The sequence below is a fragment of the Colias philodice genome, chromosome 25 (assembly GCF_061535455.1).
Source record: "Colias philodice isolate Cphi_HAF_F1 chromosome 25, ilColPhil1 Martin Lab GWU primary, whole genome shotgun sequence".
Classification (NCBI taxonomy): domain Eukaryota; kingdom Metazoa; phylum Arthropoda; class Insecta; order Lepidoptera; family Pieridae; genus Colias; species Colias philodice.
In genome coordinates, this window is record NC_143110.1 from 2,919,544 (window position 1) to 2,945,478 (window position 25,935).

General features: G+C 34.3%; 1 protein-coding gene across 3 annotated transcripts in view; it reads left to right on the plus strand.

The window, feature by feature from the left end:
* The first annotated feature begins 449 nt into the window (after positions 1–449).
* Positions 450–25,935, plus strand: part of LOC149477246 (uncharacterized) — a 28,047-nt gene continuing 2,561 nt past the window's right edge. The window contains exons 1-5 of one of the 3 annotated variants that reach the window (XM_089710768.1): positions 450–728; positions 9,882–9,958; positions 21,740–24,437; positions 24,560–25,184; positions 25,708–25,916. In XM_089710768.1, the coding sequence (XP_089566894.1) occupies positions 9,901–9,958; positions 21,740–24,437; positions 24,560–25,184; positions 25,708–25,916 (3,590 nt within the window). In that variant the 5' untranslated portion in view covers positions 450–728; positions 9,882–9,900. Of the gene's footprint in view, positions 729–769; positions 908–9,881; positions 9,959–21,739; positions 24,438–24,559; positions 25,185–25,707; positions 25,917–25,935 lie in introns of those variants that run through there. The other 2 variants (XM_089710770.1, XM_089710771.1) reach the window with 2 other exon arrangements.

A 25,935-nucleotide genomic window follows, 5' to 3' on the forward strand; every position in this document is an offset into this window, starting at 1 on the left:
TAATGCTTTAACATTCATCCGAACGGTTAAAACGTTTAAGCTAACCATCTTACTAATTACCACTTACCAGCCATCTACAATTCGCGTGGATAATTAAGTTCCTTGTAGTAATAAATACCTAATCTCTAAATCTTGTCTATTCTTTATCTGATAACAATAAATTTATTGTATTATTATATTGTTTTTAATGAGTTCACGTCGCCATATTGTTTCATATTTATCTCATAGATAATGTTAAATAATGTTCGATAAAAACGGAACGACATCGGTAAAGGCATCTCCACATTATCATTTCGCGCTCTCAAACAATGATCCACCTGAGCTCGCCCGCCGGACAATCTGTAGCAGGACGACGAAACGAACGACGCTATCCGTCTCGCTCGCACGCGTCCTGCCCGAGATGCGCGCTCTCGTTCGCCCCGCGCGCCCGGTCGACGGTCTCGACCAATCGGCGGCCATCTTTTGCTCCCCCGAGAGCAGAGCGACAGTGCGTACTCTCATCACAAGGAGACGACATCTCGCCGCGCGAGGTTGTCGTTCCCGCGGAAGATGCACACATGCAACGCGACGCGATAATATATCCAAAAGTGCCTTAGAACTTTTTATTAGTGTAAGACTGTAAATCTGTGCTCAAAAGTTACCGTGATAAGTGAGAGACTGGAAGCTTGGAAATTGGACTTTAGTAGTTTCTAGTACCGGCTGATAGCGCAAAAATTATCCACGATTGGGTAAGTGTAAGTCTAACCGATTAGATTACAATGCAAATTATCGTTAGTGCGACCGTCGCCCTGTTTTGTTTTTAGGTTCAGACATTTAAATCGAGTAGGCCGTGTCGCAGAATTCGATGAATTAAAAATGAAACAAAGTAATTTATCGATCTCCTTGTGTAGGAAAAAATACGAAAGTGGTGTGTGCTTTTTTATTGTTTATCGTTATATTTCGACAGAACGAAAAAAGCTATGTTTTGAATGTTTTGTTAAATATTGTGTTTGATTTATTTTTTAATTCAGTGCTGTGAGTTTTAAATAGAGTATAAAATGAAAAAAATCCATGTTTTACCTATATAAATTAAAGTTGTTTATATTAATTCGGAACAAGTAAAAACCCGACGGGATCGATATTATTTTTGTGAACGAAAAACGAAATTACTTTTTTATTTATATTTGAGCTTTATGACTTTTTACGTTACAAATTTTTTTACTCAGGTTTTTAATTCCGCATTACATTTTTAATTAAAAAAACTTACCTACATATTAAAGTAAAAAAGCACCTATTTTTAGTAATACCGATAATATGTTAATTGTAAATGAGAATTGAGATATTATATTTTTACTCTTTATTCTCATTAAAATTTATAATTGCCTTTCTTATAAGATACCAATTGGATGAAATTGTGTAACGAAAATGATTTTACTTTTTATTAACCGTAGGTATCTAAAAAAAATCGTATAAAAATTGTATGAATATTTATCTTCTCTCTACTACCATAAAAATAAGTCGGGTTTTCCTTCGCCTGACGCTATAACTCCAGAACGCACGAACCGATTTCCACGGTTTTGCATTCGTTGGAAAGGTCTCGGGCTCCGTGAGGTTTATAGCAAAGAAAAGGTGTCTCTGAGTCTGGTGGCGAAACGGAGTTCGCCCGGTTTGCTAGTTAAATATACAGGGTGTCCCACTGTTGGTATACTAAGCTCAAAGGAGGTAACAGTTTTGCATATGCTGAGTACGTAAAAAATACTTAAAAAAATTCAAACATATTTATTTTTCAAATAGATGAATTCTTAAAACTCTATGTGTACAACCATAACAAGCAACCCGCCCAACTTTGCTACCAGCACATGACCTATCGTTTAAGATTATGTTTTCATAGACAAAATTCTCACATTAGCGAAGCGGTATATGCCGGCTGCGCAAAGCTAGAGAAGAAAACATGGATTTTCCAGCAAAATGGAAACAAAATTACAGCAAAATTTTTTTGATGTAATTTTGTTTTTTAAGTATTTTTTATGTGATCAGTGTATGCAAAACTACAAGTCCCTTCGCGCTTAGTATACCAATAGTGGGACACCCTGTATACATATTTCAAAAAATATTGATAAAAACTATGACTTTCATTGTTAGATACCTACCTACCTATTATCTATGATTACTGATTAGGTATTCATCATGAAAAGTTACGGTAAATGCGTAATATTATAAAGAAATTAGCACCTTTTCTTTTCTATTTTATTATTTCATGCAAAAATTGGGTGAATATCACGTAGATTAAAAAACAATTTATTTTTATTCATTTTCAATAAGTAGGTACATAGGAACTAAGTTCTTAATAAAATTATAAATTTAACTTGCATTTAAAAAGTAACTTATAAAGGTAGATAGGTAATAAGATCAAAATTGTGACGACGCGGACCACCGCTTTTTCTATTATTACCTTTTTCTATTATCTTTTTCTATTAATAACAATACCAATAACACAAATACCTACAATATTATATTAACCTAAAGCTAATTTTAAACAAAGAAACCAATTGAAAAGATAAAACAAATTACCAAAGTACCTAGGTAGGTATACAATAACCGTCAAGATAAAAACTCAATCTTAAAATCCGATCTTAAATTGAGACGTTCACTCAAATATTATCTAGTAATTGCGTTCTCAAACTCAAGTGGTGAAGCTATTTTTATCTAATCTTGTTGTTCTCAATTTCAAATTATTCAATTACGACGTAAAATAGGTATTTAATAAATGACAAAGGAATCGAACTTTTATTATTATTTATCTGTGATCTAAATTGTAGATAACTAATCTGTGGAAGATATTTTTGAATAGGATGCTATTATATTGATTTATGTATTCGATAATGTTAGATTTAAACCAGACAGTTAAAAATAGAATATATAGAGATTTTAAAAAGTTATGGCATTTAAAAATAATTTAATCATAAAGTCAAATATACCTAAAATGAATAAAAATATTATAGCTTACACACGTACCTATTTAATTCGGTTATGAAGTAGAATTGAACCATAATATATTATATAGAAAAGAGGTATTATTATACAAAAAACTATATTTCACGGTTACTTCATCATTAAAAGAATGTTGACAAAGCAAACCTTTTATAAAGAATAGAAAAATTTTGCATTTGAATGCCATAAAACCAAAAATATCAATTTCAAAGCAAAATCTCTCCCTCACTCAAAATATTTCATTGTTCTCTAGAATTGTACTTATCTATAACCTTTAATGATATGGTACATTATGTTAGATATGATATCATATTTTATTCAATAATCTATATCCTTTTTTCTATCCTGTTAACATTTACACATTACACAGGTAATAATATCTACGGTTAGATCATTCAACCCATGAATAATATACGATCACAAAAAGTGCCTACGTATATAAAAATGTTTTTGTAAATTTTCATGTAATTTTTAATTGGTTTCAATAAAAATTACACGTTCAAATGAACAGCGATAGTAAAGACTAGCTGCGCCCCGCGGTTTCACACGCGTGGATCCGCTCCTGTTGATTGACGTGATGACGCCTATAGCTTTTCTCGATAAATGGGCTATCTATCCCTGAAATAATTTTTCAAATCGGACCTAATGTTACTGAGATGTTACTGTTAGCGCGTTCAAACAAACAAACAAACTCTTCAGCTTTATAATAGTACATAATATAGTTAGATGTTTACTCACTTTAGTAAATCCTACTAATATTATAAATGCGAAAGTTTGTGAGGATGTGTGTGTGTGTGTTTGTTACTCTTTCACGAAAATACTACTGAACCGATTACAATGAAATTTAGCACACATATAGAGGGTAACTTGGATTAACACATAGGATAGGTTTTATCCCGGAAATCCCACGGGAACGGGAACTATGCGGGTATTAAAACGCGGGCGAAGCCCCGGGCGGAAATATAGTATTTTATAAGGTAGATAAGTATTAAATTAATTAAACGCATCATCAAAGCATTAAAATTTAAAATGAATTAAGATCATTTATTTCCCTCCTAATCGTCTATTGATCACAGCATCTTTACTTAAAATTAAAGCATTCAATACTTTAATGACTGGTTATGTCTTTTTTTTAATAATATTTAAGGATGAAAAAAAAGACATAATCAGTCTTCCACATTATCTGTTAAAAGAAAGGTTTTTTTCAGTCTTCGTTAACAATGACGTTCACGCTGTCTATGTACAAACTACAAATTCATTATTTTTTAAACATTTCGTAAACGAGCACTGGTTATTCAACAAAGATACAGCACAGACATTTTTATCACTAATTGCCAGTTAAAAAATACGAATTAATAATATATTAATGAGACGATAACTGGTATCCAAACTTCACGGCCTAGTAACGCCATCTATTGGCAGAGTTACGAAAACACTTCACGCATGTACAAAGCTGTTATGCCTGACAAGTGATCGCCTTTTCTGGACTAAATAATCTTAAATTATATATAACTAGCGGTCCGCCCCGGCTTCGCCTTGGTACATATTTCGCAATAAAAGGTAGCCTATGTTCTTTCTCAGGGTCTAAAGATTGTCTGTGCCAAATTTCATCAAAATCGGTTAAGAGGTTTATGCGTGAAAACAATACATACATAGTTAGATACATAATTACATAATTACAAACTATTCCTCTTTATAATATTTAGTATCTATAGATTTAAAAAAATGCATACCTATTCGATATTTTTTATTATATTGTTTGATATTAAAGTAGAGAACTCGACTGAACGGTGTCGGTTACGTTCAATACATTTAATAAAATATTCATCTATACCATTGAGATAATATTACTACGTATGGAGGAGACACCACGAACAAAATCTGTGCGCCATTTTTTTGCTCTAACTAAGTTTTAAAAATTATTATCTAGTTAGGTACTTACCGATGAAAGTTATTCCTTTGCACTTTTCCGTATTATTTGTATAATTTGTGCAATATCGTAACACACACGAAGGCATATTTGATGCGTTTCACTTTAAAACCATTAAAAAAAACCGCTCAACATACGCCACATGGCGTATGTTGAGTGGAACATAAGTGATGTATGCGGTGTCGTCTCTATATTAATATTATCTCAATGATCTATACAAATTATTCGTATTTATGTATTCTATATTTATTCGTATAAAAACAAATTACCTACAAATATCTATAATGAATAATTACTAGTCACTAGACCTATAAATATTGAACCTGTTACAATTGAAAATTTATCGAAAGGTTTAGAAAAAAACAAGATAATAAAAATATATTTTTAAATATTATTACATCACGCGAAAGCAATGATCATCAATATCTCACAATACAGATGTTATTAGTGACTTTGTCACGGAATTACCGATAAAGGTAATTAATATTTAATGTCTTCATACGCGATGCAAATGCAATAAAAGAAAATATTTTATTTTATCTGTTCAAGTATTGTCTGTGCCATTTGCATAACTCGCAAGATATTTCAATGCATATTCGAAATAAGTTCTTATTTATTATATTCAATTTAAACGTACATAAACATATTTGAATAAATGTAGGTACATAAAACATAGTTTTTCTTGTTAGAACTGTTTTCATATCAATCATTTCCATACTTTTAACGATTTTGTTTATAACTTATTATAATATTTATCATTTAAACATTTATCAATTCAAGAAAGCTTATAGCAGCAGCATCTTGAATCTTCCTACCTATATTTAGTGAAATTAATCCATCCATCCAGAAAAAGGTATTGTCCAAAGCGGATGCCGCGAAAGCCTCAGGTATTGTCCTTAAGGTATAGTCCAAAGCCTACAGGCGAGATACTTAATGCTCCGATTTATTTATTTATTTATCAATTTAACCCCACACCAAGTAAAATATTTACAATCATACAAAATGGATTAATACGGTAGTTAGGTACTTATGGCGGCCTTATCGCTTACTAGCGATCTCTTCCAGACTGCCCAAAAGGTAAGAGATAAAGAAGAAAAGAAAATGTTACGCGGGTGGCTGTGAAAACTGAAGATAGTATACATAAAATACATAATATTAAATAGAAGGATATGCTAAATTGGAGAGGTGCTTGTATAAAAGAGTTTTAAAAGATTTTATAGATGAAGCTCGTCTAACATCCTTTTTTTTTATTATTATATCAGCCTGTCGTGTCCCAATGCTGAGCAAAGGCCTCTCCAAGTCGCTTCCACGAATCGCGGTCTTGTCCTAATGAGAACCAGTCATTTTTAAATTGGTGAAGTTCATCTCGCCATCTCTTCTTCGGCCTGCCGCGACGTCTTCTATATGTTCCTGGGCTCCACAAAGTGGTTATCTTGGCCCACATCTAACATCCTTATAATATGTAATTTATGTTACCTTCTAGAATCTAGATAAATAAAACCTAACATTAATAGATTAAAATAACTGATTTACCTTAGATAAATCTTATCCAAATACAAAACCAAGTGTCTCAAATCGAAAACAGATACAAGCAAAATCAATTACCTCAAGCTTATCAGATAAGTGACAAGGATTTCACCTGCTATCTAGTAGATGTGACTGTACAAAATCATTATTATAGATTATTTTATATTAGGTTCTTGAAATTGGACTTAAAAGTCTAAAGTGCACGTATTGGGATGAAACACACTTGGGAAATTATAGGATCGTCCTGTGGTTGAAGTAGGATAATTTAACTAGCCTTGCCTATGCGTTACAAATTATGTAGGTATCAAATATGAAATATAGGTTCGACAAAACTGCAAAGTAATAACAGCGATATATTAAACATAGACGTACATGGAGGAAACACTCAAATATATGTACAAGAGAACAGCCCAATGGGCAATGTGCCAATGTGTACTAATTAAAATTGATTTGATTAAATTTTCCTGGATAATTCTAACAGTATCCAGTCCAATAAGAATAAGTACTTACCTTTAACTTGGAAATAGTAAAGCTTCAGACCATTAAAACATATTTGTTTATTATTCTGAGGTTAGCAAAGAATAAAATAATGCGAGAGGAGCCGCGGGTAAATAGGTAGTTTCTTATAATATTGGAAAGAGATTATGAATAAGATAAAATATGAGGCATTTGGAATTTTTTTGGCAAAGATATGAAAGCGGTATTTTATATTATCTAATGCATGTTTGTATATCTAGTGAAGGAAAGGAATGGTTGAGCGTAATTGATAAAAGTTTTAGTCATTAGTGTTTTTATCTTTCATATAATATGTGCGGATTAGATATAATAAATTATCTATTTATTTATTTTAAGAACTTATCGTATCCCTTTTTAGTTTTAAAACAGCTAGTAGATAAATAAATATAAATTCGATGATACATATCGTTAAATTATCTTTAAGGTGATCAATTATTAAAGAAAATCGATCACACTAAATCGATTCACTTATCCAAAATAGGAATTATAAGGTATAACTAGGTATAACAGAGGAAAACATCTTTGCAAATGCGCCTCATTCAGATTTATCCTGTACTCCACAAATCTAAAAGAAACTTCACATAGTTATGCGAAATCAAAATAATTTAAAAAGTGTATAAAAATATCTTCGCAAATGCACCTCATTTAGAAGACAGAGCAATCACAGAGAGCAATGTTTCGAGGCAGCTAAAAGATGCTAATAAACATTATTTAATTTAATATCATACTAGCTGTACCGCGCGATTTCATCTGCAGTTTTTTTTTTTTTTTCAATAAAGTTCATGTGTTATTCTGCTGAATAAACTGTTTCATCTAAATTCTAAATCTGTCCATTCGTTTTTTCGTCAAAGAGTAACAAACATACATCCTAAACTTTCGCATTTATAAGTAGAATTCATGGAAACAAAGAAAGTATTCATTGTGTTATTTAACCACTTCATCAATTTAGCATTTAACAATTATCGAATTAAAAGCGAGATATTATTACATGGCGGCTTATCTCAGATAATATTACACGGTCTCGTACAAAGAGGCCGCTTCTTTGTTGGCGTAAACTGAAGCTTTGTGAGAATTTTCATGTCTTTGTGGAAACAGCGGAGTATTGTGACAAGTTGATGTTTATTTCATACAAGATATGTGCATATGCGGTTTCGAAAATACTGTCGAAGATTGGTCGTACTCAGAAATATTCGGGGACTCTTGCATAACACTTTTTAATTCTAATAACTAATAAGACTGTTTGAAAAATCCTTGAAAATAACCAGTAGTTTCTTCTCCGTCAGGAAACAAAAGAAATAAGATAAAGTTTGTTTTAAATTGGAAAAAAAAATAACAAAACTAACCCAAAAAGACATGCTTAATTCAAAATACATTGTTAAGTAACAAATACATAATATTGTAACTTGTAAGCCCATTTCAAAATTTATACGTATGTATATAAAATACAAACCATTTAGTCAAATGTGTTTGCTGTAGGTATATACATTATAGAAGTTCAAAATGACCATGGACAAAACAGCACCAAAACTCAGGTTAATCCATTCCTTTAGAAAGGAGCAATCTAAAAACAGTACAATCCCTATACCTCATCTATTTATACGGTACATCGCAGGTTGTTAGCACGCATTGTCTGTCCATAATGGGTCACTTGAAGTGCAGTCTGTAACACAGGTGACAAAGCGACGCGTCAGAATTCGTTTACCATCGACGGCATAGATTATAGACACATCGGCGTTCGAATTTTTTTTTCTTTTTTTGAATGAAAACTTTTTGGTGAACTGGCTGATTATGTTCTGTTCTTTTTGAATGAAAACTTTTTTGTGTTTTTGGTTATGTGACATAGATTACACATAGTTTTTGCTTCTGTGAGCAGTTTTTAGGTTTATTTTTTCTTTTTTAATTAACTTTGTTGGCACGGGGCTAGTAATTAATTGCTATACAGTATTGATAACGGAATTGTGCCTTAGGTGATTAGGTAGGTACTTAATATTCATGATATATTACTCAAAATCTATGAATTATACCATTTTTATCTTAATAGTTTCTGAAAATAGCATTTAGCTGTAGCAAAAAATAAATAAGCAATATGTTGAGAAAAAAAATCTAAAATTGGCGCGAAACGGCCTTATACATTTTCCATCATGGCGTCACGATAGTTACACATTTCTCGATGTATAGGAAATACTGATAACTGAGGGCTTCTGACTCATTTCTTTGTTCTAATCGATTCTTTTGTGCTATATAATGTCTGTTAAGTATATGTTTGTGTTTTACTTCCCTCTCAAAGTAGGGCGAGTATATTAAATGTCATACATATTTTGTTTGATTGTAACAACATAATATTTTTGAAGTGAAACTTTTTTATCGGGTTGGAAAAAAATTTAGTGTAACATTTTTTCGACATGCGTGACATTTTTCCGTAACGCGCCATCTTTTTCTTATCCCCACCACGCGTGATTCGACGTATTTCTGTAAAGTTGCATATAGTAGGTAAATTATTTTTTGAAAAATAAGGTCATAAAGAAGTTTCACTTCTTACGTGTGTACAGTGTACACACACATTTTTATTTTTATGCAAATTTATACTCACCTTTGGTTATTAAGCATTGGAGTACAGTAGCAACTTATATTACGTCAATAGTTTGTGTTTTATATAGATTCTTGGACAATTATGAGTTTTTAATTGCTCTAAGAGATTACCTATTCATCTCATTTGTTTAATTGATTTGAAAAAGTGTCTGTCCAATGGATGGAAATAGGACTCAAGACATATATTATAATGATCCAATACATGATTACAATAACAATTGAAGAACTACACAAATTTTATACTCAACGTTTTTTGAACAATGCCGTTGAAAAACCTTTTTTTTACTCCATTTTTTATGAAATCACTAACAATAGAATATTCAATACTTATAGATATTTTATCTAACAGGCGTTGTCCCCACCGGGTCATGCAGGGTGCGGCTAACGCGCCTGCGCCTTCCGCGGCGGAGCCTCCGGCGTCACAACGTAAGTTTCAAGTTAACTTGTAACTTAGTTGTTACTTAAACTTAATATTTATGTGGAAGTATTTTCTTAATTAAGTGTAGTTTAGTATAGCTTAGTCACCTTTGTGCTGAGACCTTATTTCTAACGTTTGCGATCTGAATGAATTCTTTTAAAAATGGATGTTCCGATTGGAATGAATAATAATTAATCTATCTTTATATGTATCTATCAACGCACAGCCCAAACCACTGGACGTATCGGGCTGAAATTTGGCATGCAGGTAGATGTTTGGACGTAGGCATCCGCTAAAAGAATTTCCCGAATTTCTTGCGGGATCGGGGAAAAACGGGGATGCACGTTAAGTCGTGGGCGGAAGCTAGTCAATTATAAGTCTACAAATGATAATATTTTATGGTATACGATTCCTTTCAGTAACACAGTGAATTCTTATATTATATTGTACGAATCTAAAGGTAACCATTTTATAGGCATTTGTAAAAATAAATGCAGTTCAATGTACCTTTACTGCGGCAATGTATTCTGTCGAAAAAGCTTCATCTAACTATACTCTCACAACTGAGATCAAAATAACATTCCAACAACAGGATGCGAACTCGATACTGCAATTAAGATTATCTCAACGACGCGTGCGATCTCCGCGGCGGTAACATGACGACTAATTGCGCGCATGCGCCAAACCCGACACCAACAAACTACCTGCGGTATTTTATAACATTTAACTTTTGAAGACTTCTTCGAGAAACATTTATTTATTCAATTAGACTTCTTCAAGAAGCGAAGAAGCTGCAAGCAGCAAGAAGAAGAGAAGAAGTGAAACTTCTAAGCGCATTTCAATTTCAAGGTCGCGTCATGGTAATAGCGTCACGTCGTGAAATAATGCGACGATTTTGGTATCTTTGAATCTTGCCAAAGAAGTTTCACTTCTGACACGTGTGCTCGGCTCACACGTGCTTTTTTATTGTGCGATAGCTTCCCTATCCTCCTCTTGGCCACAATGTCACGATGAAATATGGCCTAAGATGGAGATTGGAGCGCTTCTCTAGAAGCCTTCCTTCGTCGGGAAACTGCCATTTATCCTTTCTACAAGTCACGCACTTATCACAGATTAAACATATCTTTAATTACTTCGGTCCAGGTTAAAAATAAAATGGCAATTCATGCATAATTGTTATAGTGTTATTTATCTGTGATTCAATATTGTATAAAGTACAGTCATTCTATGAAATAAGGAATAGAGATATTGATACAGTTTTTATATAAGTCATCGATATCCAGATTAAAATGTTAATAACAATAACAATGGTGTTATATTTCATATGGTAAATGAAGTTCCAATAAGCGCATAGGAATAGGAGCTCATTTCTAACACAAATTGTAATCTTACCCATAATTTTCCACAGTCATGATGAATCTTCAAAATTCTTAAGATTTCTAATCGGAAAATCGTTTTCCAATAACACAATAATTATCTAAACTCATAAATACGCTATCAATATATTTATTATATTATTTGAACAAAGTATATAAAATTAATATTTTTATTACAAGCTAACCGTCTCAACTAACTCAAGTTAACTAATTAAATATAAATCAGTATAAAAAGCGAAGATATATTTTATTCTGACGAAAGTATTTACGTACCTAATTGTAAACAATTTTATTTTTATTATTCTTCGCTACGTTGAATTTGTGAACACCTAGAAAATCCTTGGCCAGTTTTATGGATCTGTTTCGAAATGTTTCTAAATACTATTCGTACGTTTATTATAACCTAGCTTTTAACGCGGCGTATTTGCAAATTAAATCTATACTAATATTATAAAGCTAAAAAATTTGTTTGTTTGTTTAAACGCGCTAATCTCAGGACCTACTGGCACGATATGAAAAATTCTTTCAGTGTTTGATAGCCCATTTATCGAGGAAGGCTAAGGCTATGTCACGCTAAGACCAACAGGAGCGAAGCAATGCGGGTAAAATCTCGGGGCACAGCTAGTTTGATATAAAATGGATACAAAATAACGGTGTAGGAATATATTTTTAAGTTATTCTAGAAGAATGTAAGAACTTAGAAGCCGTATACACTATACGGGTAGTGTTCATAATTGTTTTAATTATTTCTTACTTTAATAAGCTTAAGACGTCTGAGTTACACTTAGATAGACAGCTATAGATGAGAATTGTATAGAAAAGTCTTGATAAAGATAGGTTTTTTTTTTATACAAATACACATTAGTGTCTATGAACACTTTCAAAGTTCTTAAAATTTCCGATTAAAAAATGTTTTCTAACTCGAATCGAATTCGAATCTCCATATCGTCTTAGAAACTCTTCGTCTTAGATTATGCGCTTAAAATTCCTTGTTATTTATATCAAAAACAATATTATTGCCTATCGACATAATTAAATCTAATAATCTATTAATCATAAATACATAATATACGTATTATTTAGCTACACCTAAATACATTAACCAATTCCACATGCTATTTATCTAACAAACGCAACAACCAAACAAACATCACCTCGTTAGCTGTATTGACGTATAATCCACCTGTACCAACATCCCAGAGATAAAACTGTAAGATTCTTTTGTTCTTGGAACACAAGTATACGCACATCTTACCGAAATTACTAGAAGGTTCCACAAAGAAACTAATTGCTTGACGAAATTAAAGAAAGGTATCTTTACTAATATTATAAAGCTGAAGAGTTTGTTTGCGCTAATCTCGGGAACTACTGGTTCGATTTGGAAAGATAGTAAGATATTCATCAAAGAAGGCTTATAGGATCTGTGTATCTATATACCTAGTTACAAATATAGGGGAAATAAGATTGTAGCAAGATCATTTCTAGATAAAAATGTCCATTATGATTATATATATATTCTAGCGGTCCGCCCCGGCTTCGCCCGTGGTACATATGAAAAATAGATGTTGGCCGATTCTCAGACTTACCCGATATGCACAGAAAATTTCATGAGAATCGGTCCACCCGTTTCGGAGGAGTATGCAGACTAACATTGTGACACGAGAATTTTATATATAAGATTTCTATTCTCTGTGCCAAATTTTAATAATAATATTCAAATTTCTAAATTACAGCTTCACAAACATATTAGTACATAATTAAAAACATATGATTAGATTCTACATCCATTCAGCCATTGATAAACAAACCATCTTTACAACTTAACGTATTTTTCTAAGCCAATATTACTAGTACAAAGAGGAAAATGTTATTGTTCGTTATTTCTTAAAATAACTGCGTTAAAAACAACCGACTTCAAACTTGCACTTGCAACATTTACAAATACAGACAAAAATGCTCATAAAATAAAAACTACTGGGCCTATCCGAATAAAATTTTTATGGGACCAATTCGACACCATCCCGCATCGAACAAAAAAAGAATCACGTAAATCGGTTCAGAAACCACGGAGTAATCGGTGTACATACATAAAAAAAAAAAAAAAAAAAAACATACCGGCCGAATTGATAACCTCCTCCTTTTTTTGAAGTCGGTTAATTATTTCTAATACTACAACTCAAAAACTACTTCACCAATTTCCAATATTCATTCATCTTTAAGTACATTATTTCATTGAAAAAACTATATTGTATCTTTTAACAACCTTATAGCAACTATAGTAGCAATAGCCACACTTAGTTCAATACACAAAACAAAAGAAAACATTTCTTCAGTCCAACAATGACTAACATTTAAAACCTTTCAAATGTCTTAACGTCACCGATTAGGCGTTCAGATAACCTCAATGTGTGTTTGTATTGGACAACTTTGGTCAATTGGACCATACCGAGATGAGACAACATCCTGGCGGATAAGATAGTGACAAACATACTATTGAATCAGGTATTGATAAGTAAAATTAGACTAAGCAAAGTTAGTCATTTGCTAACGTTCTCTAAAACAAGGGAAGGTTCTGCATTGGTACTTTTTATCACGCTTTTATTAGCGTCACTCACAAGTCACAGCGTCACTTGTTTGTCGGTATGTAACCGACTTCTTTAGAGTTGATTTTGAGGCAATTTAAACGGACAGATTTAACTGAAACTTTGTACATATCAAGGGTCGGCGAGGATACAATAATCATTAATTTTTTCGTGTTTTTTTTTAATTGTACTTATTTCATTATAGTAAACTGCAATAACAGAAAAATCCTGTTTATGAGTTATAATATCTACTCAATACTGAAATCATGCATTCCAAAGTAATAAATTTTATAACTGATTAGTGTCTAATACAAAGTTCAATTCTGGAAATCGTAAAATGATGACATGAAATCATTATTAATAGCTATGTATTTCCAAAGATAAAGGTTAAAGTCTGTTACAGAATCTATTGTAATAGAACTATGACTAAACTAGCTTAGTAGTGAGTACTAGAAGATGCTCTTTACATTTACATGCGTAAGAAAAATTGTATTGTTTATCGAGTTGCATTAAAAATATTAGAAAGCGCACCAGAACTTTTGTAACAGCCACGGGCTTATAATTAGGAAAGGTGTCACGTAATTCATGTATCAAGTACCTTAATGTAAAGGTTGTTTACCTCTATAAACACTGGGAATACGATTATTTTGTTTTACGATCCAATTGGGATGGAATCAACATCTAGAAAATTCTACGAATCGAAAATTGACGTGCTTAAAATTTACGACGCGAAGTCAGGGAAGGGAGGCACTTAATTCAATGTAGATTACAAATTACTTTTAAATAGTCGATAAAATCAAAATAAATGACGTCATGACAAATTACGTATGTATTTACTATTTGTTGATTCTTTCGAACTTTTATAATAGATACATATTGAATATTCAAGCAGCTATTATGTTAGTATAATTTTTTACATTCTTCTTTAACTAACGAATACGTAAAACAATATCGTTATTTATGTCGTGACTGATTATAAGATAAAAGGCTTTATGATAAAAAAAATTAACACATTATTTATCACTTCACCTTACATTCAAAAACCTTTGTATCCGAATCATTTATTATCTATGCACTCGCTAAAGAAGGACTTCTTTATGATCTGTTACAAGAACGCGCCTACTTTTGAATTTGGAACGTCAATCTGACAAAGAAAAAAGTTATACAAGAGACAGGTGCTCGGTTGGTATGTGCGGTGCGCGTCGTCACGTCCTCAGTCCTGTTACCGCCATCTCTCGGGCACTGCGCGAATTAATATTCAATTTATTCACATCTTCACGCCCCTCCCGACTCCTAATTGGTACGCCTTTCCGTTCGGAGAAAGCGCCGTTCGATTCGGCCACAGATTATATTCATAGCACAGATGAAATATTGTCAATGTGCCTGAATGCGAATACTGATTTCTGTGGCGTTGAAAAAGTATTTAGGGCAGTGTTTTTAGCCGTAATTCGATATTCTTGCTTAGATCCTTATAAGATAACGAGGTGAAGCTATATTTCTTATTGGGATATGCGATCTCTAAACAGTTTTCTGGTAGGCAACACCCATAACCTCGGTTAGAAGCATCTAGGGGGGACGCAACTTGCTTGGCAGTGCGTCTACTCTTTTGCATCCTGATGTCATAAAAAAAGAAACGGATAACATTTTTGCTTCTTTACCTCCTCAATTTAGGAAGTGCTTTTTAATAAAGACACCATCACAAACGTTACCAAATCACAAATACTTTCAAATCTTGTTCTAAGTACATTGCAGTTTCCATTACCCACCAGTTGCACCATTTGTCCCAATAACCCACAATATACAGCAATGTATAAATAACCAGCGATATGACCGTTAAATTGTCGCGGAAGGAGCGCCCCTGACTTGCATTCGTTAACACCAAGATGGAGCGATGTTGCGCCATGACCATCTAGATGTTTGACCGTCTGAGTTTCTCTAGTACAGATTATTAAATACTATTCAAGTTATGAGTGTATTTATATAATAAGCTTATACTTTATGAAATATTTATGTAAAACTAGCTGCTCCGCGTGGTTTCACCCCCGTGGCTCCACTCCTGTTGGTCGTAGCGTGATGATATATAGCCCATAGCCTTCCTCGATAAATGGGCTATCTAACACCGAAAGAATTTTTCAAATCGGACCAGTAGTTCCCGAGATTAGCGCGTTCAAACAAACAAACAAACTCTTCAGCTTTATAATATTAGTATAGATATGTTATAAAGTAGCTAAGAGACTTATCAAATTAATTGGGGTTTTTCTGGAGATGATCGCTAAATAGTAGATAAATATAGACTACATCAGAAATAAGGACACTAAGAAAGAGCCTTCAGAAATTCAATCGAATATTATTACTTTATATTTGATACATAAAAAAATAGGTTAATGACCTTTATTTTTCTTTGAAATAGCACGTACTTATGAAATTCGATACCGCGTTGAAAGCAAGTAAAGGTTTCACGAGTTATTTTGCTACGCTACATATTACTCCTACGTTAGCGCATTTTCTTAATATACCAAATACCAATACATATAATAAATTCAATATAACTTGAAAATTTAGTAAGTATATACAGCTAAGAGCTTGAGTATAAACTACAGAGTACAGATTGAAATTATCCCTTATAAAAGTTGTTTCAGGTCAAGAGCGATACGAGTATACATTAAAAACTTTCCCAAAACAGCTTAAGTAACACCAAATAGCATTCAAACAAAATCCATGTCGAAACCCGGCAATTTGCACACAGCCAGCCGAAACCCTGTCGCAAAGATAATTGTCAATAGCGAAATGGTGACAGTCTCACTATAATTCTGTACCGTTCATTGGAGCATAACCAAACGGTCCGGCGACGTCCCGACCATATCAATCAAATATTGTGGACACCGTTATGTATGGAAGCTTACGGTGCATTTACACATTCGCCTCGAAACATTCGTGTACGAATGTTGACGCGACTACACACTCCTTTGCTCACTTGAATCTCAAGACACACAGAGCACATTTGTTCATTCGCTCGTTCGTTATTCGGCTCGCTGTTCGCACGAGTATGTAAATGCACTATTACACCACAGGACTGGGATGGTGATAGGTCGATTTAAATTCCGTATAAGCGGGAACGAGGAAGTCACGAGCGCGCGCATCTATGTGACACCTTTTCTCTATATGAACTTGAATGAACCCGATTTTTGATATCGAGATTTGAATTTAGAAATTATTCTCGAAGGTTCGTAATTTATGTTGTTAATTTTTTTACGTTCAGGTGTTTTATAAAATGATATGAATTGCGGTCAGTTTTTAAAAATACATATTACCTATGTATATTCGATAATCTTAAAGTTTACTTTTTAAATTTTTCATTGATTGACTTAATCAGCACAAATTATTAAATATTTTCGATTTGAAAAATTAAACTTTTTTTTATTATAAAAGTCGTTAGTTGCTGGTATTTCTATACAACATTGTTGTTTCTTCAAATAAACCTCTAAATTCATACTTGCTGATGTTAATGTCAATGTTTCCCAAAAATGCATATAAAGTTTCCTGGAATCGAATGAATTTCAACATGTTTACGACAAATGCGCAATTTCTCTGTAGGGACTTACGTTGCGTAAAGGTGTCCGCCTATCACACCGTATTACACGATTTTTCATAATGTTAATTAATAATTACGACAAGGGACTAATTTAGAACATTTAAATTACACCCTTGTGATTATGTTTAATATTCTGTGAAAATAACATGATGAATTGTAAAACGTTCAATAGTAGGTACTAGGTATATACCAATTAAGTATACCTAAATATATTTTTTTTAATATTAGATTCATTTCGATATTTTGTATTAATCATAATCTGAAAACATCTTGCAATTTTATAAGACACAAAACATTTAACTTTTAAACGAACTCTGAATGTAAGATAATATAATTCCTCTTTATTTGGAAAACCTGTTATAGATACTTTAGGTTTCCGCATTATCACAAAACTTGTTTTACACAGTCAATGTTTAGCATATATAGTGCTTTTGTATTTGATAAAGCTTTGTAGACAAGACTTATTCTCATTTAACAAATTTCAGCTAATTTAAACATATTCTATTTTGTATTTATTTTGTACTTATTTACAGTATATTTAAAAAACTGTCATCTTGAATGAATAAGTGTATGTAATCACTATTAAAAATAACTTTAAAAAGTTCATTTTACTCAATATTAGCTAATGTTACACAGCATTTAGTGAAAGAATCGAATAACCATTTTGCGTAAGGCACTTTTATAATTAACGTATTACAGTTCGGTGTAACAGGAGGCCTTGCCATACCACCGCTCATATTACTTAATAAGATTGTGTGTAGTGATTATTTCAATGAAAATATGATACGGTACATTTGTTCGACAATTCTTGTAATACCTTATTATTTACTTCAGCGAATTAAAATATTTAGGTGAATTACATCAAGAGAAAATCCTAATTTTTTAACATAATGAACATTTATGTATCTACTAGCACAAGTTAGTTTCAGTCCGTGACTTGTCTTTAAATAAAACAATAGTATTAAAAAACAGAACTTTTAGTAGCATTGTAATAATAATTCAAAACGCATCATTTATACCTATCTGCCTGTTACTACCATTAATTGTATTTGATTGATTTATCGTATTTCATAAAAATATATTTCCTGTACGTAGGTATGTTTGACCTATTTTAATATTAATTCAAATAAACAAACACTCAATGCACAATAAATATTACCTATCAAAATGTCATTGATTTGAAACAAAATATAATTGAATGAAATGTATTGTAAATAATAAAATCGGCATCTCATTCACAATTGAAAACGCAAGCTCGAAAAACGGCATCCATTTACACCGCTCTTTATATAGATAAAAACATCCGGTTGGTGGTGTCGTGTTACATTATAGGTATTATAGATATTAGGTGAAATAGTTAATCAATGCTATAATGTGTATGTCTGTCTGGTACGTAGTCACGGCGCGGCAGCAACTGATTTCTTGGGGGATAGCTAGGAAATGGATGTTATTTTGAACTAGCTGTGCCCCGCTGTTCGCTCCTGTTGGTGTTAGCGTGATTATATATATCCTTATGGCTTATAGCCTTCCTCGATAAATGGGCTATCTAACACCGAAAGAATTTTTCAAATCGGACCAGTAGTTCCTGAGAGTACCGCGTTCAAACAAACTCTTTTATAATATTAAGTATAGATGAAAATGAATTGTAGGTATATATATTTGAGGCGATTAAAATATAAGCATTACAGAGAACTTATTTACCAACTTATCTTGATTGATTTAATGTAACTTGAGACATAATGACAGCTATATCGTAATTAAAAACTTGCGGTAAATAACATTAAATTCAGACTGAATGGAGTTTTTGAGGAAAACTTAAATATCCATATATGTTCGTATACGTATGTTTAAGCGATCTAATTACTCACCAATTGGTAAGCACAAATTGATGACGTTCTTGAATTGACGACATCTAACGACTAACACCCAGCATTCTATAAAAATGGAGCATAATAATTTTTCCAAGTTACATATTATATGAGATAACACTTACGGGTTAGGCACGGTTATAAACACCCACTTTTCGATACTTATATAAATATTTATGAAACTTGTAAAGTTCTTTCTTTCTAAGAAAAATATCATAATATCTCCAGGTAGGTGATAAAAAGATGAGGCCATACATAAAACCTAGATTTTCACTTAGCCCTAAACCTTACACATAGGTCATGACGTACATATGAGTCATAAATGTAATACCTACAAATACATTTGAGGTCATAAGTCATAGCAAGAAACCCAACACTTACCGAATTATAGCGCATTGGGGGAATTTCGGATGAGGGGTAATTTCAGAAAATTGTGAATACCACTATTAGAGCATCGCTTTATCGTATCGCGAAGGAAGGGCATGAATATATATTATATAGGTTTGATATTATTAGCATAGATACATATTTGCTTAATCTATCGATAGTTACGTTTTAATTTAACATATATACGTATATTTACCCCGTGGCCGGAATTACCCCAATGCACCTTATATTGTGAAAAGCTACTTTACGTTTACGGTAAATTATATATTTAATTATCAATTTTCTGTTAATAACCAACAATAATATATTGTTTATTCTTTATTATATTGAAAACAAAATCATCAATAAAATATAGATATACAATAAACTGATAATAATCAATTACCTCTTTATTATACACAATTAAGTAATCCTAATTTCATATCTGTTTCATCTAATCTCAAGAACGCTTGAACCCATTTTGATAAAACACAAAACCTTCCATAGACAATTATATTGTACTAAATTAAATGTGACTAACCTGTGTATTGTAAATAATGTCATCATGATAAATTACCGATTATTATAATCTTATCTGTAAGTACAAATTTATGAAAGATTTTCACCAAATTAGTCTTTGTATTGTGTTTTTAAAGAAACATTATTGGAGAAACAATAAGTATTAATAACACGCTAGCTGCCTAGGCAGACGTTAATCTGCCCTATGGCCCTTTTTCCGTGTTTTCTTTCCCCAAGAATCCTTGTGCCTCAACAAAACTTAAAACAATAGCCGAATCGATCGAGCCGGCCGACATGGCGATTAAATTTTATTATATTGAAGATTAAGGTTTTCTCCGAAACATAATCTATAAATAGGTATCTAATGATTCATGGATAATAATGAATTGACAATGGCACGATTAGATTATTATTTAACATTCCAGAATGTGTAATTTTGTTCTGTTGCGACAATTTTTTCAAGCCTTAATATCCTTTTTACATCAATGTAAGTATTCTCGATTCTAAAAATTAATGACTATAGGAACGTTTTCCACGAAAACCTTACTCAGTCATCAGAATACCTTCAGAATAAAAATCTATGAACAAATATCCATGTACATAAAGGAAAATTGATAAACAATAATCGTCCATATCTTCGAAAATATCTATAGAAACAAACACCGTCAGACCATTATACAACCTCACCAAACCACATTAAAACCTACTCAATTTATCGTGAAACCTTTGAAGTCTATTCCGCGAACTAATCTTTACATCACAAAGCATAGTGTCGAGTGCTATAGTACTAGGTAGGTAGGTAGGTATAGCCCGTTGTCAGTATTGATTTTCCTTCCGACCAACCAACGAGCGATGTGTTGTGTACTGTCTACCGCGCCTTACTGTTTATTTATCTGCTGTTTACCTTGCGTAACGAGTTCACTTTGAGGTGCTAAATTCTTATATACGTATAATAAGTAACTCTAAGATCATTAGAGATCTTAATCGTACAAATAAAATAATGATTCATCCTTCTTACCGTGTTGAAAGGAACGTATTGAATAATTATCTCAAATATCAAATTGTACGCTTATGGCTCAACATCCTTATCTAACGCTCTTTGGTTTTCAAGAAGTGCCTTACGAATACCGTATTTGAAACAATGGCATACGTCTGATTCATATACAGGACTTCTGTGGCTAAGGTGACTGGTGTCCTTAAAGTGTCGCGATTTTAAACCTTATAGCATATTATATCGAATTTTTAGCAGATTGTACAAATACACGAACGCGGCTTTTATCACGATTAACTTCAGTAATCTATTAGCGATAACAGGAACTTCCCGTTCAACAATAAACTCGACATCTCTTTATGTTATTCTAATAAAACTACATTCGTACAACTGACTGACTCATCTATTGTGAACTTTTCTTGGAATAGGAAAATGAAAGCGACCCGCGTTATTCAAACATTCGACATCGATTGACACGTACATTTGTTGTTGCAGAAATCAAAACAGAAGTCATCAGTGAGGCGAAGGTTGATGCGGAAAACGACGAAATGAAGATCGAAACGCGAGCGAATAGAACAACCAGCATAGACAGCGATAATCGCTCGGACAGAAGCGACGAAGAAGATTGTCGACGGGCGAGAAAGCGGGCAGCATCTACCTCACCTTCACCCATCCCCTTGGACAAGAGAACCGCGCGGTTTGAGTGTCCAAAATGTTTTCAACGATTTGACTCCCTCAATGCTTTTGATATCCACCGATTCACGGCACACGGTGATGAAACAAAAACTAACTATGAAGACTACACATTCTCAGATTTTTCGAATAAAAAATTCGCAGATATCCCCAGAAACATGGGCGATCGCAACCAAATGCCTATCAATGATCAGCTCTATAGGTGTGAATTTTGCACGAGAGACTTTCCCTGTTTACAAGTGTTGGAGATCCATAGAAAAACTTGTGGTTCAACTAGAGTACCAAGTCCAGAACGCGATCGCAGAGAAGACTTTTTCGCTAAATTAGATTTGCGAAATAGATCGTTTGGAATTCCTGGAACTTTAACACCTCCAATGGAAAGGTTCACTCCCAAGTTCGATGAGGCACATTTAGGTAATGGAATAAGACACATCGACGCTGCGAGAGACCTAGCGGACATTCAGTCAATCTTAAATGTCACTTCTGCTGGTAGTCTTCTAGAAAGATTAACGGGTACGAGAGTTGCTTTAGAAAGTGCCGTACTAACCCCACCGGATACTATAGGCAAAGATAGAGAACAGGAAGAAACGCAAGATAATTTCGCAGCTGAGTTTAGACGTATGAAATTGCGCGGAGAATTCCCATGTCGACTTTGCCCGGCTAAATTTCCGAACCTCCGAGCTTTAAAGGGACATAATCGAGTACATCTAAGTGGAACAGGCCCCGGCCCCTACCAGTGTAATATGTGTCCACATGCATCTCTTGATAAAGCAGCCTTAGTTCGCCACATGCGTACACATAATGGAGACAGACCATACGAATGTGCTGTTTGCAACTATGCTTTTACAACCAAAGCAAATTGTGAACGACATTTAAGAAATCGTCATGCTAAAGTGACGCGTGAAGATGTTAAACGATCTATTATATATCACCCTTCAGAGGACCCAAATAACGATGAAGTTAACTCTAAACTCGCGCGAGACGAAGTTAAGAGATCATTAGCATTCCATACACCAGATCTTGAGAGACGAAATGATTCGGGTCGCGACACGCCCTTAACTCATTATTCTCCTACGTATATAACTGACAGACATCCAGTTACTGCATTGGTTAAAGCTCTACCAGAAACGCCCACTTTGACTCCGAGAGAATCCGAACAAACAATGCCGAGAATTAAAGTGAAAGGCATCGGACAGTTGACACAAATACCTGAATTCAGGACACCTGATATCACGTTTAAAACAAACGATATTCAACCGGAGCCGTACAATGAAGAGGCTCCAGTGGACCTCAGTACGAGTGATAACAATAGTTGCGACGTTCTTGACCTCAGTAAAAAGAAGCGTGATACGGATGATGATGAGCCAAAAGTGCAAACACGTCCACCCTTCGATACTACAGCTACAGCAGCTGCTACCGCTGCAGCATTCGAAAAGACAAGGTTCTTACTTGCCCAGCAAAGACTATTTGAAACTTCACTTCCTAAACTAGACCCTGCATATTATGCCACCCAACTTTCTCAATTATATGCTGGTGCAGTACCAGGGCTACCTGGTCTACCTATACCACCATCTTTCCCTATAAATCCTTACTTTCTACAATCTTCTTTCTTTCCCCATCCAACTGATTCGCAAGAGCTCGCCGAAATAAAACAGCGTATTCAAAAAGAAATTATCCGTGGCTTAAGCATGTCTGGCGGAAGACTAGTAACGACTGAACCTGAACCTCAACCAAAGCAAGAACCAGAAGAAGAAGAACAGAAACCTTTGCAAGTAGCCACGTCACCGACACCTCCACCGCACTCTGAATCTCCGCATCCGATAACTAACAACATTGTACCACAGAACGATTCCGTGAAAATGGTCATAAAGAATGGTGTGCTGATGCCAAAACAAAAACAAAGAAGATATCGTACTGAGCGCCCTTTTTCATGTTCGCAATGCTCAGCTCGCTTCACTTTGCGTTCAAACATGGAGCGGCATGTTAAGCAACAACATCCTCAACATTGGAGTGTGAGGAGACCAGCGCCAAGAGCGCCCCCACCGTACCCTGGATCTGAAAATTTAGCAGATCGAGTGAAATATGCCTTGTTAGCTCGACACCTTGAACGGCCGACGCAACTCGACCGGTCTCCCGTTAGACGAGACTCTGATGAAGTCGCCGATAATGAAGAAGATGAAGACGATGCCTTAGTAATTGACGAAGAACCTGATGAAAAATCTGACGAACATACAGCCGCGCATAGAGCTGCCGCGGAAATTTTAATGGCAACCCGTCAACAAGAAATGAATAAGGATTTCGATCTTAAAATAGCTGGAAATCTTATAAACAAGCCAGTTCCTATTAATAACGAGAAAACAGAAACGGGTACTGACCCAATTCCATTGAGTCAGGACGCCGCAGTGCCCGTGGTACCGACACGTAGTGATGAAGAGGAAGACGAGGAGGGCCTTGTGGCTTCTACCAGCGAAGGAAATGTCTCCGGAAGTGACGAAAATAAGTAAGTATATTTACTTCATACAAAAAGTAAAAAATAATAACTACATTTCAATAAAACATTTTAAACTGAAGTATCACAAGACGTAACTTTTGCAATCTATTTACCACATTTATTTCTTTCAGATCCGAATCCGACACCAACCAACCACCAAAAAAGAAGTCCGCATACAGCCTCGCACCGAACCGTGTCTCCTGTCCTTACTGCCACCGTAAATTCCCCTGGTCCTCCTCCCTCCGACGGCACGTGCTCACCCACACCGGCCAGAAACCTTTCAAATGTCCCCACTGTCCTTTACTATTCACCACGAAATCCAACTGCGACCGTCACTTGTTACGGAAGCACGGCGGATCAGCCAAAGCAATACTTGCGGAGCCAATCGCAGATGCTCTACCAGCTGTTGACGCGCGTTCAGTGCCTGAACGACCTTTCAAATGTGCCTCTTGTCCAGCCAGTACCTTTTCCTCTTTGGATACATTAAAGAAACACATGTCCTCTCGCCATGGAGATTCTCAACCTCCTTCCCCGTCTGACACTACCGAAGACAGTGAAAATGGTCTGGTCTTCAAGTGCCACTTATGTGAACAGTCGTTCGGCGATCGTAGTGGAGCTTTAGCGCACTTGGCAGCAGCGCATTCTGCTGAATATGAACAGTTAGTCAGCAAGGGGGCTCTGGATGCAGCCAGTGATAGAAGCGAAAGCGCTGATGATGACGAAAGAGGAAAATTCCCGGATCATGCTAATAGAAAGGTAGGTAGCATCGGTAATCAATTTTCTCTTAAATGTTTATGCAAATTTTTGAATTGTTATGTTCTTGAACTCTTCAAAAAAGTGAGTGCTTAGAAATTAATTTTTAAAATTAATTTACAAAAACTTAACGTATTTCATTACGAGATTCATACGTCTATTTTAATTAATGAATAAAAAAATAATTAAACACGTGATAAATATGCAAAAAGATACAAATATAGATTCGGCGAAATGTTGTAATTTGAATATTTTATTTTTATTTTTTAAACCAACTGCATATAACACAGCAGATAAATATACGTTTGTTAAAAAGGTTATATAAATTGTTTATCCACTATCTTTTATAAGCTGTTTAGTTACATACTTTAACTTTATCTATTTGTGAAATTACTTCATTTGTTAGTTAATAAGTTAATTTCATTTAATTCCATTTCGTAACATTCAGTGGAACAGCAATATGTTCATGCCATACACCCTTTTACACATTGCCATAATAATCTTACAATTACGTCTCCCACCCAAGGTGGTCTGCGCCTTCTGCGTCAGACGCTTCTGGTCCGCGGAAGACCTCCGCCGCCACATGCGCACGCACTCCGGCGAGCGGCCGTTCGCCTGCGACCTGTGCCGGCGCCGCTTCACATTGAAGCACAGCATGCTGCGGCACAGGAAGAAGCACCGCGAGGACACGGACGACGAGGAGACCCCGCCGAGCACGCCGCTCGAGACCAACGGGTGAGTTAGCTGTGTGTGC